The sequence below is a fragment of the Nilaparvata lugens genome, chromosome 12 (genome assembly GCF_014356525.2).
Source record: "Nilaparvata lugens isolate BPH chromosome 12, ASM1435652v1, whole genome shotgun sequence".
Classification (NCBI taxonomy): Eukaryota; Metazoa; Arthropoda; class Insecta; order Hemiptera; family Delphacidae; genus Nilaparvata; species Nilaparvata lugens.
This window is the reverse complement of record NC_052515.1, coordinates 4,284,230-4,296,378: the sequence shown is the minus strand read 5'-3', so window position 1 is coordinate 4,296,378 and position 12,149 is coordinate 4,284,230. Positions and strand designations below refer to the sequence as shown.

Here is a 12,149-nt window from a genome sequence, read left to right as displayed (position 1 = left end):
GAACAATAGTGATAACTTTGTAATGTTCATTTCTTCCACCATTAATACATTCTCAATGATTGCAACAAACTAAAATGTTTTTGTGTAATATGAATCTTAAATGCTTCTATTCTAGAATAATCCCAAGTTATAAGATAATCAATTTATTGTATTAATACAACTCAGGACCTCCATGAATGAAAATGATAGTCATTGTCTGACATGCATCTTGAATGCTACCTTTTTCTCTTCATGTCTTTCTTTTGTAAAATATATGTAGCTTTTTCAATTTTTGTTCTACCCAAATTCATCTATTATTTAATGGTACAAGATTCAAGGTAAATTAGTTTAAATGAAATATTAAAAAAAAAAAAAATGAAAATGTCCAGTATTGAGGATGAATTTTACCATTTTTCCCTATTCCAAATTCAATTGAATAGATTTTTTTCTATTATTATTTTATTTTATTATTATTTTTTCAAATTCAAGTTTTATTAGAGTCCTTCAATTAGGATTCAGCCTTTTTCGGCACTTGATTAGACTTGGATCTTCTATATAAATGATCTATATGAATAATTAGACTTGTAACATTTCTATCCTCTAGAATCTTTCCATCTTAAATGCTTCTATTTTAGAATAATTCATAGTTATAAGATTCCTTCACTACTCAGCACCTTCATGATTGTGAAAATGGCAGTCATTGTCTGACATGCATCTCAAATGCTTTTTTCTCTGTCTGTCTTTTGTGAAAGATAATGTAACTGTCATTGTCTGACATGCATCCTAAATGCTTTCTTCTCAAATATCCCCCTCAAATGTACCCAAATATCCCCCTACCCGATTTCCTTTATTATTCAATGGTACAAGATTAAAGATAAATTAGTTTTCAAAAATAAGTGAATCATTAAAAACTTTTGGATATTGTCCATTATTCCAGATAACTGAGACCTACCATTTTCTCATTCCAAATTTAATTATTTTCTGTTATTATTCGTTAGATCATTTCTTAATCACATTTGACTTCCATTTACAATCCTTTAATTAGGATTTAGCCTTTTATGGTGCTTGATTAGACTTCTATCATTAAGTAATATCATTCCTTCCACCTAGCAAATCTTTCATTAATTTTATTGTTTCTGCATCCTAGATAATGCAGTCTCTCTACTCTCCTCTCTAGTAAAGTTGTAAACAATCATTGTTGAAAGTATCAAAAAGAAAAGAAACAGAAGAATAAAAAGAAACAGAAAAGAAAAAAAAAACAAAAAAAATAGAAAATGAAAAGAATAAAAAAGAAAAAAAGAAAAGAAACAAAAAATTAAAAAAAAAACAACTGAAAAAATAAAAGAAAAATAACAAAAAATATGAAAAAAGAAAATAATAGAAAAAGAACAAGAAAAATAAACAAAAAAGAAAACATTTGTGGAAATTTGAACAATAGTAATAACTCTGTAATGTTCATTTATTCCACCATTGATAGATACATTCTCAATGATTGTAACAAACAAAAATGTTTCTTTATTATATCATGCATCTTAAATGCTTCTTATTTAGAATTATCCATAGATATAAGATTAGTTTATAAGGCAACGTCTCCACTAGTAAATTTTAATCAACATAATTTGGAATATTTTATTTATATTTAATCATTATTATCCTGCTTAAAAAAGATGAAATCACGGAGGTCACTGAATCAGCCTATGTGCTTCAATGAATCTTTTTTGTAGTTTTATTTAGATGTAAGAGATTTAAAATTGTTTATTAATTTCATTACTCAAGTAATGAATGTGCAAATGATGGTCATTGTCTGACATGCATCTTAAATGCTGCTTCTACTCCTTTGTGCTTTTTCAATGTATGTACTCTATCACTTCCCAAGTCCCTACCTTCCCAATATCCTTCATTATGTAATGACACAAGATTCAAGACCAATTCATTTACAAAAAGGTTATCCACAAAGTTTTGGAAATTCTACAATATTTAATGTAGATATATCGATGTTATTCTTATATCAAAGTCATTTCAAAATTATCAATAACAAATAGAAAAATTTAGAAGTTGAAATTCTCAAACCAACTCTATTTTCCCTATCCAACATGACCTAATTTTCTCTACAACTCCCTGAATTATAATATAGTATAATACAAATCAACCTGATTCACAATATTATCTTAATCTATATTCACTTTCTTTGTAAGGGCTACTTGTATTTACATAAAAATTGAAAAACCGGAGTTCCCTTTTTCAAGTTTTTTTTTATTTCTCACAAAATGAATTCCATTTGTAAGAAATGAAATAGAGTTGAAGAAAGGGTACTTTTTAATTGTTATGTAATCCAAATAGAATTTCCCCTTTTAATATGTTATAATGCTTCTACCTAGGGATTTAACAACTAATCATAAGTGTTGATCCTTCAAATTTTCGATCCACAATTCAATCCCTTATCAAATATCACTTCAAGGCTTATGCAAAACTCATGACAGACACTGTAAACGTTTTACTGGACCAAATTATATCAAATTCAAATTATTTATTTGCATTTTCATTCGTTTATAATATTAATTACAAAATGTAGAGAATTTCTGCATTGTCAGCATACACATTTCAACATATATTCAATTATATAAATCACAAATTCATAAAATAAGACACTAAATAATTTTAGTAACTATAATGAGGCTACAAGTTTTTGAATCCAATCAATCTGTCTAATATAAGACAATCTGTCTATAAAGACAAAGGTTAGTGACCCTATATCTGGGTTTCTTCTACACTTTTGGCTAGAACAAAGGATATCATAAATCGGAAATGAATGTTGTTGCTATTTGGAAAATTGCACATTTGTAATATTGTTTGCATGTTGTGAATTGTTGAAGAGTTAACTCGCTTGCTATCTGGTGATAGTTAATAGTAGGTAACTATTAAACTTAAAATGCTAACCATATGAAGACAGAATGGAAAGGAACTTAATTCCAATTTAACCTTTTGATTGTTCAGCTTCTACTTTCAACTGTCCGTTGCTCTAGTTTATTTTCCTTAGTCTTATTTTCCTCTTTTTCTAAAATCTTACTACTTTTTTTCTAACATATTTCGCAACAAGTTACATTCACCTCCTCTTCTATTCAAACTTTCTATTCTTTGTGTTTCTTCTTTAAATCATATTTATTAAATCATTCAGAATTACACAACTTACAGAAAAGTAGCACAGGCTTATAAGCCCAAAACGGTTCCAATTCTAATTTATACAACAGTCCAAATGTAGCTAATAATAAATAATAAATAAATAAATTTGTTTTATTGACCAATAAATACATTTGTACAGTACATTTCAGGCCTCGTCAAAAGTTCAAGATTACATGATGTAAGTCACTAGCATAAATACATTTTTCGTCAACATCTTATTCTTAATAAAACTTGAATGAACATTTTCAATAACATCAATAGGTATAGCAAAATATTTCGAAACATTACATTTACACAGCATATAGATAAATAGCAATTCGTAATATATTAAAAGAGAAACACAAAGACTAACACTACAACTAGTACTACTATATAAAGTCATAACATAGTAATCACAATACTATTCTTACAATGTAAGTCACATTTTTATTCTAAGTAGAAAACGTTATATGCTATCAATTAAAACTCTTCAGTAGAGTAGTAAGCCTTTCTTTTAGCATTTGTGAAATGGCAACTTTAAATTTTTCTTGAGGCAGGTTCTTAACTTCAATTGGTAGTTTATTGTAAAATAACAACTGTAAATAGGGGTAGCTTTTCATGCTCTTACTCAATCTGAGATTTGGTTTCATAATTTTTTCCCTATTCCTAGTATTGTAAGCATGATATTCATTATGTTTGTGAAAGTTGTTAGAATTCTTCTTTACACTTATCAAATTGGAATATATATATAGAGATGGCAGAGTCAGTATACCCAGTTTGATGAAGTGAGGCTTGCAAGTTTCTCTTGGGGAAAGGTTCAAAATAGCTCTAACTGCCCTTTTCTGCCATATGAAAACTTTTTTATGTGTTGGGCAATTGCCCCACATTCTTATCCCATAACTAAGATGAGAATGGAAAAGTCCGTGATAGGTCATCAACAATACTTGCAGATTAACAGAACTATTTAATCTCTTGAGGAGGTATGTTACCCTTGAAAGTTTTTTACAGAGACTATTCACATGTTCCTCCCAACAGAGTTTACCATCCAATATTACACCTAGTAATTTGACAGGCTTAAGATTATTGTGGTTCAGAGTATGCCCTAATGTAAATGTTATTTTCTCTGTTTTCTGCTCATTTAATTCTAGGTCATTAGATAAATACCATGATTTTGCCTGATTCAAGGAAATGTCAAGTTTATCCTGAAGTTTTTCGATTTCAGCATCTGATTGGATTATTGAGGTGTCATCAGCATACAATACAGAAAGACCTGGTATATTGAAACTGAAGTCATTTACGAAACCAGAAAAAGGAAGGGCCCAAGGACCGATCCTTGAGGTACACCTGTATTTATGTTCAATACATCAGAGCATTTACCTGCACACTTTACCATTTGTTTTCTGCCAACCAAATAACCTTTCAATAGCTTTAACTCTCTATCTACTATGCCATAATGCTCCAGTTTTTTGCAGAGAATCACATGTGAAACTCTCTCAAATGCTCTGCTAAGGTCTAACAGGGTTGCCCCTACTGCACATTTATTTTCAAAACATTGATGTACAAAGTCTACAATTTTCTCAACAGCGTCTATTGTAGAGTGACCTGGTCTAAAGCCATATTGATGGGGATATAATAAGCCATTGAAAATGAAATATTCATAGAGTTGCATTAGCAGACAAAATTCTATTATTTTACTGATGATAGGCACAAGAGCAATTGGTCTGTAATTTTCAGGATTTTTTGGATCTCCTTTTTTCAAAACAGGTGTAACACTGGACACTTTCAAACAATCCGGAAAGTAGCCCATGACAATAATAAAATTTATAATATATGTTAGAGGAAGCAAGGTTGAGTCAATATAGGTTATGTGTCACTTCAACATTCTTTAGTCACACACTCAATGTACAACTCAAAACACAAAAAAAAATCATTTTTAGATTAAAAAAATACTTCTAAATTGATTTAAATCAATTTCAAATATTCAGAAAATTCCAAACTCTTTACTCCTTATTCACAAATTTTCTTTGATTAACAATAGAAAGCTCCCTGAGCATCTCAATGATAGAATGTAGACTTATAGAATGATGCTTGAGACTTAATTTTCTACAAGAATCCATTGTAGTAGATTGTCCAATATTTTGAATCACTACTTTACACCACTGACTAAACTATCTCAATTTATAGTTTCTTTTCACTCTTTTTATAATCCCAAACTAGTAATTAACTCTCTTCCTGTTAGGGTCTCCCCACCAACAAAAAGTCATACGAATTTACTTTCTTATCAACTCTCAAATCAATTAATTCTTTTCCATTTCATAAGCTGCAATATTTTTAATGACAACTGTTTACTACAACTTAAACTCCCTAAATCTATTCCCCACAATATTTTTACTACCATGAAGCTTAAACTGTATAGCTTATTTATTTTCTCATCAATTAGGCCTAATACTATTTTATTCCATAAGCTGTAATATTTTTAATGACAACTGTTTTCTACAACTCCCGCAATTTAGTTCCCCAAAATATTCAAACTGCCATGCAGTTTTAACTGTATAATTTATGTTCTCAAATCTTAATTTTCTTAGCAACTCTTTTAAATCAATTAATCCTATTTTATTTCATAAGTTGTGATATTTTCAATGACAACTGTTTACTGCAACTTAAACTCCCTCAATTTATTCCCCCACAATATTTAAACTGCCATAAAGCGTAAACTGTATTAATCTAATAAAGTTTTATTAACAAATTCAGTACAGACATAATAAAAAAAATATAACACTTGTTAATTTTCCCCACATAGACAAGTCTGTGTGTGGGGAAAGAGTTCTAATGAAACATAACTTGGTTCTAAAAAGAAAATAATAAATATATATAATTTAACTTAATATAAAAGTTTAATTAAATTTAGTGAAGGAAATATATGTTTGAATTGAAGTAGCACAATATAAATATTATGGTATACAGCTTTAACATGGCAAAAGATAAAATTTAAAACTTTAAGAATGATACATTATGACCAATATCTTAGATTATGAATATAAGATAAATATTAACATCTTATTAAAATCGGCAAGATCAGATGATGAAAGTAAGATAAATAGAAGCATCTTATTAAAATTTGAGATAACATCTTATTTAAATATGAGAAAATATATATTCTCTCTTATTTTGAAACACTTCTGCAGGGCGCATAAGAATGTGACGTCGACAAAGTTGAGCGGGCGATGTCAAAGTGTTACCAAAAAAGAAATTGTTAGGGACATAGTGATTTCGAGAAAGTTGAAGTGTGAAGGGGACAAAGTCAGAGTGTGAAGTCGACAGAGTAAGCTCGTTGGGCGGGCGACGACATGGTGTTTAACAAAAAAAAAATTGTGAGGTTCTGAGTAATAACTTGGAGACTTTAAGACAGTCGAAGTGTGACAACGACAAAGTCAAAGAGTGAACAAAGCTTAAATATGTCAGCGCCACTTGGTTGCTGGCCAAGCTGCTCGCCAAGGATTCCATAGGACAGTAGAGGCTCAAAGTAACCTTGGTAGACAGTGATAACTGCCTCTCGGTCAAGCATAATAGAATGCCTCGACACTAGAAAGGCTGTAGAATTTAGTTTTCCAGGAGTGAATCCACGTGGACAGTTATTATATTTATACTTCAATTTACTCAATACTGTTTTATTTTGTTTTACAGAGGCTCCAAGATTCTCGTCCATTGAAAGGCTCTATGAACTCCCGGACCCTTTTGCTGTGGATGCTGTTCTATTTTGCTTGCCAGCTGAGAAAGATGGAGATGAAAAGTGTTTCGCGGCCTCTCTTCTCACGTCGGACGCTGAGAATGTTGATCAACTTGTTCTCTATACGCTGAATGTAAGTATCGATATTTATTATCCTCCTAACAAAAATCTTTTAGTTCAGTGTCCTATATTTTTCATGAAATTCTGTCTCAGTTATTCAGGTCACTTTTGTACATGTTTCAATTTCAACTTGGAATTGTCAATACTATAGCTGGGTAGCTATACGGTATGAAGGCTAAAGACTAAATTAACTAAAGTTAATCTTTTCTTTCCTAACATACTGCTTGAGGAATGAGGCTGCGAATTTTTCATCAGAAACTTTTACTGCTATGAATTTTACCTTGTCACATATAAAGTCTAGATCATTAATCTCAGTATCAGATGAGATTTATGCTAAAGCTAAATTTAACAAGAAACTGAACTTCATTATTCACTTTACACGTGATCTTTTACAATAAATCAAATCATTCCATTGTAGAAAGCTCTTAAGATCGTTAAGAACATTACAAGAGTCAAAATTCAACAACATTAAAAATAAGCTTACTTACAAAATCACAGACAGTTAATAAACTTATCAAAATACATAAGTTATTTTAGGAAATAACTAGTATCCTTAAAATATATCTTTTGAATGTTTAAAGAAAATATTAAGTATTTAAAAGAAACATTTCAAGGGTACTAGCCTATAGAAAAGATAGCATAAGTAGATATCCAATGGTGTAGGTCGTTTAGTTGCAAATTTCAAGCCGACTTTTTGTTAACTCAAGCCGATTACTGTCGATTATTACTGTTTTGTTGAGGTGAGAGTGTAAGAACGCCACAGTATGAAAAACTACCTTCGTTACATAGATTCACGAAAAAAGTACTAGTACTATAGGCTTGAAACTTGGAACATAAACGCCCTATACCATGGGATGTCTTCTTATGCTATCTTTTCTCTATGCTAGTCCCCTTGAAATATTCCATTTTTTCCTCTATGGTACTAGCTAATTCTATAATTTGAACAAACAAGTAGCTCTTTTAGAAGACCTTATCACAACATTTATCGAGTTATCCATAGTACCTCTCCAACATACTTGTTGATTGTGGACACGGTTTTTTGACTGATTTTTACGAACATGTTTTTCTAATAATTTTTGGAAACAAGGGAACAAATTGTCAAGAAAATGTTTTCAATTCTTCCTTGAAAGAGGAAAAGAAATTGTTACAAAGATGTTTTTAATTTCTTTTTTTGAAACGGAAACAAATTGTTACCAACATGTTTCTAATTCTTTTTTTTTCTGGAAACAGGGAGATAAATTCTTGATATCTGATAGAACAGAGGTGAAGAACGGTCGAAGCTTGGCCACTCACAACATTGGCGGTGTCCAGTACATTGTTGTGGCCGAGAATCGCCTCGTCGATGCGAATGAAACAGTCAGCGATCTGTATGTGTCGCCGGTGTATGCTGTCGACAACCAGACGGGCCGTCTGCGACGTCTGCATTATCTGGGTGATGGCCATCTCACCGATGCTATCATCTGGTGAGTTTGAGTAAAGTAAAAAGTAGAGTGGAAGTAAAGTAGTAAAAAGTAGATAAAAGTAAAAAGTAAAACTTTTATGGATAAATACAGTCACATTCACTTTGAGACTGTCAGCATTGGTGTACACCTCACGGGATATGCTAATAGCAGTTGCCCATTTGGAGGTGTGGCATGACGTGTTGTTCGCAACTGAGGGTGGGCCGTCCACTAGAACCGGTTTTGTCCGAACTAGCATCGGCCGAAAACTACCGAACGCGACCGAACGATCCCCCAACAAAGAAACGAATAGATGCTCGTCCATTGCAACAGGTTCATACGGCCGTCTCCGGCCGATCAATTTTTCGATCCGTATTAAATGGGATTTTCGGCTCTATCCGGCCGAACTAACTTGTCGAGCTGAGGCAACAAAGGGTTCCTAACCTGAAATTGTTTCACAGTCTTGTTTGTTTTTTGAAGTTGATCTGTTTTATGAAGTTGTAACTATGGACAATGAAAAGTTGATAAGTTTGGTTCAAGAGCATGTTCCATTGTGGGATATGCGAGACAAAGGATATCATCGTCGTGATGTTCAAAGGAATCTGTGGACCAAGATTGATGAACAAATACGATCTGAAGGATAGATTATTGCAATGAATAACTAATTTAGTGGATATTTGATTATTCAATTTTCAAAATCTCAATATAATCATTGTTTAAGAAGAATTTTGGTGGCTATGATAGTAGTTAATTCAATAATTGGCAACTAGACTGACATAAACGGTTCCAATGGACGACCATATTCGACCGAATTAACGGCCGGCAGATTCATCCGATCCAACGGCCGAACGGATCGGTTGAATACGGTTCCAGTGGACGGTTACCCGAAAACTTGTCAGCATAGTTAATGATAATAATATCGAGTAATCTGTTCGGTTCAGGTCTGGTGTCAGAGTTTTCAGGTTGCACCTGTTCAATTTCAGTGCCTCTGACATGACTGATTTTAGGGTAACCTTCCACTGGAACCGTATTCCACCGATCCGTTCGACCGTTGAATCAGACGAATCTGCCGGCCGTTAACTCGGGCGAATATGGTAGTCCATTGGAACCGTTTATGTCAGTCTAGTTGCCAATTATTGAATAACTACTATCATATCCACCAAAATTTTCATAAACAATTATTATATTGAGATTTTGAAAATTGAATAAACAAATATCCACTTCTTCTTTAGGTGCCGTCTCCGTTTCGAAGGTTGGCAATCATCAAGGCGATTTTTACTTTTGAGACCGCAGATCGAAATAGGTCATTATTGCTGCATCCAAACCAATCCCGAAGGTTCTTCAGCCATGATTTTCGTCTCCTTCCTACGGATCTCTTTCCTTGGACTTTCCCCTGCATAATAACTTGAAGCAATTGATATTTTTCTCCTCTCATAACATGTCCCATGTATAGCAGTTTTCTTCTCTTAATTGTCATAATTACTTCTTTTTCCTTGCGTATGCGTCTCATCACTTCTACATTGGTCACTCTCTCCACCCATGAAATCCGTAGTATTCTTCGATACATCCATAGCTCAAATGCCTCCAATCTCCTCACATCAATCTCCTTCAGCGTCCAATCTTCCATGCCGTAGTACAAAACAGATAACACATAGCACCTCATCATTCTTATCTTCAAATCAAGGTTTAGATCTCGGCAACAGAAAAGCTTCTTCATTCTTGTAAATACACTTCTGGCCTGTTCGACTCTGATTCGTATTTCTTGGGTACTGTCATTGTTTGCATTATAAATATCCACTAAATTAGTCATTCATTACAATAATCTATCCTTCAGATCCTATTTGTTCAGCAATCTTTGTCCACAGATTCCTCTGAACATCACGACGATGATATCTTCTGTCTCTCATATCCCACAATGGAACATGCTCTTGAACCAAACTTATCAACTTTTCATTGTCCGTATTTACAACTTTATAAAACAGAACAACTTCAAAAAACAAAAACAAACAAGACTGTAAAACAATTTTAGATTGGGAACACTTTGTTGTCTCAGCTCGACTAGTTGGTTCGGCCGGATAGAGCCGGAAAATCCCATTTAATTCGGATCGAAAAAATGATCGGCCGGAGACGGCCGTATGAACCTGTTGCAATGGACGAGCATCTATTTGACCATCATGTTGCAATGCAATAGCATCTGTTCGTTTCTTTGTTGAGGGATCGTTCGGACGAGTTCGATAGTTTACGGCCGATGCTAGCTCGGACGAAATCGGTTCCAGAGGACGGCCCACCTTAGTCAGCTGGGTCTGTGGAGTTGACATGTACATCCAAACATGGAAGTAGAACGAGAAATTTATCCGGATTCGAACCCGGGCCTCTGAATAATTAAAGTCAGCATCCAGTCAATTCAAATACGGCCACTCGCAAGACCGCATCCACATGTCGACCCAATCCGTACAAATGACGACCAGCGCTAGAGTATAATTGACTTGCCAGCATTCGCTTCCATTGGCCCTCGTTGGCCATTGTTTCGATTTTTATCGAGCGGAGGCCAGCCCAGCAAAGGCCAGTGCTGGCAAACCATCCATCCACACTTACCAATGCGTGATTTTCTCTGTTTTCGTCTGCTCTGCAGTTTTTTCTGTGTAATTGAAATGATATAGGCCTTAATTGTTATTGCGTTACTTTTTCATAGTTTCTATTGTGTTCCTTTCAGTTAATATTTTCAGTTTTTATCATAGATATATCGAACGACAAATTATTGAGTTATTTTGAGCTGTATCAGTGCTACCCTTTAATTTAGCACCCACAAAATCGCTACCGCTGGCCTTGATGGGGCATTGGTCACAATGCACTGTGGATGACAAGATCAACGCGGCCAAGCTTACAAGTTGCAATTCCACATGAATTGGCAACGCTGTATTTTTCTCGGATAGAATCCCAAGTCTCAATTTATTTTATACAAACTATAAGCTTCTACTTATAATCAAAGATAGAGTCAACCTATATTTTGCACCCTTGATGATGCCATTATTGGTCAAACCTATCGTGTCTTCAAAAATAAAAGTTGGTAGTAGTAATTCTTCGAAAAAATCTAACAATTAGCACTGCTGATATATAATTTGAAATAATAATTATATTGTAAATTATTAAATGTTGATAATTTGAGAATAATATTTATTAAATTTTTGTAGGGAACAGAAAGGCACCGACAATGTATTCTTGGCTACAGCTTCTGCAGCCATTGAAGGAAGCCAGCCTGGAGACGTGAGCCATGTCTACAGGTGGATGGGTAACCATTTTGACATGACACACATCGTCGCCACCAGCAATGCCTCCCGGATCACCCACTTCACGATTGGCGGAAACATGTTTCTTGCTGTAGCCAATGCTGGCACCGATGCGGCAAACATGTTTTCTGCTGTCTACATGTACAATTTGCATGAGGAGAGGTAAGATATTGTTTGAAAATGATATTATACTGTATTCAATATTATCAAATCCAAAATTTATTTTGATTTCATAGAGTCATTAATGACCAAAGTTTTTACATCTTACAGCCCGGCTCCTGTAGCTTTGCCTATCAGCGGAGGGTCACTAGGCTACAATTATACTACCCGTTCAGAAACATCCAAAATTTTTGAAAATGTATCTTTCCATAAGCATCAGATGTTCTTTTGTATCTTCTCAGAAGCAACATGTTGCATCTGAAAAGATACACAAGGAGC

General features: G+C 33.6%; 1 protein-coding gene across 1 annotated transcript in view; it reads left to right on the top strand.

Moving 5' to 3' along the window:
- LOC111044226 overlaps positions 1–12,149 on the top strand; it is a 57,767-nt gene that overhangs the window by 19,328 nt on the left and 26,290 nt on the right. Inside the window, exons 4-6 of the mRNA XM_039438730.1 lie at positions 6,823–6,998; positions 8,216–8,448; positions 11,616–11,873. Of these exons, the coding sequence (XP_039294664.1) occupies positions 6,823–6,998; positions 8,216–8,448; positions 11,616–11,873 (667 nt within the window). The remainder of the gene's footprint in view (positions 1–6,822; positions 6,999–8,215; positions 8,449–11,615; positions 11,874–12,149) is intronic.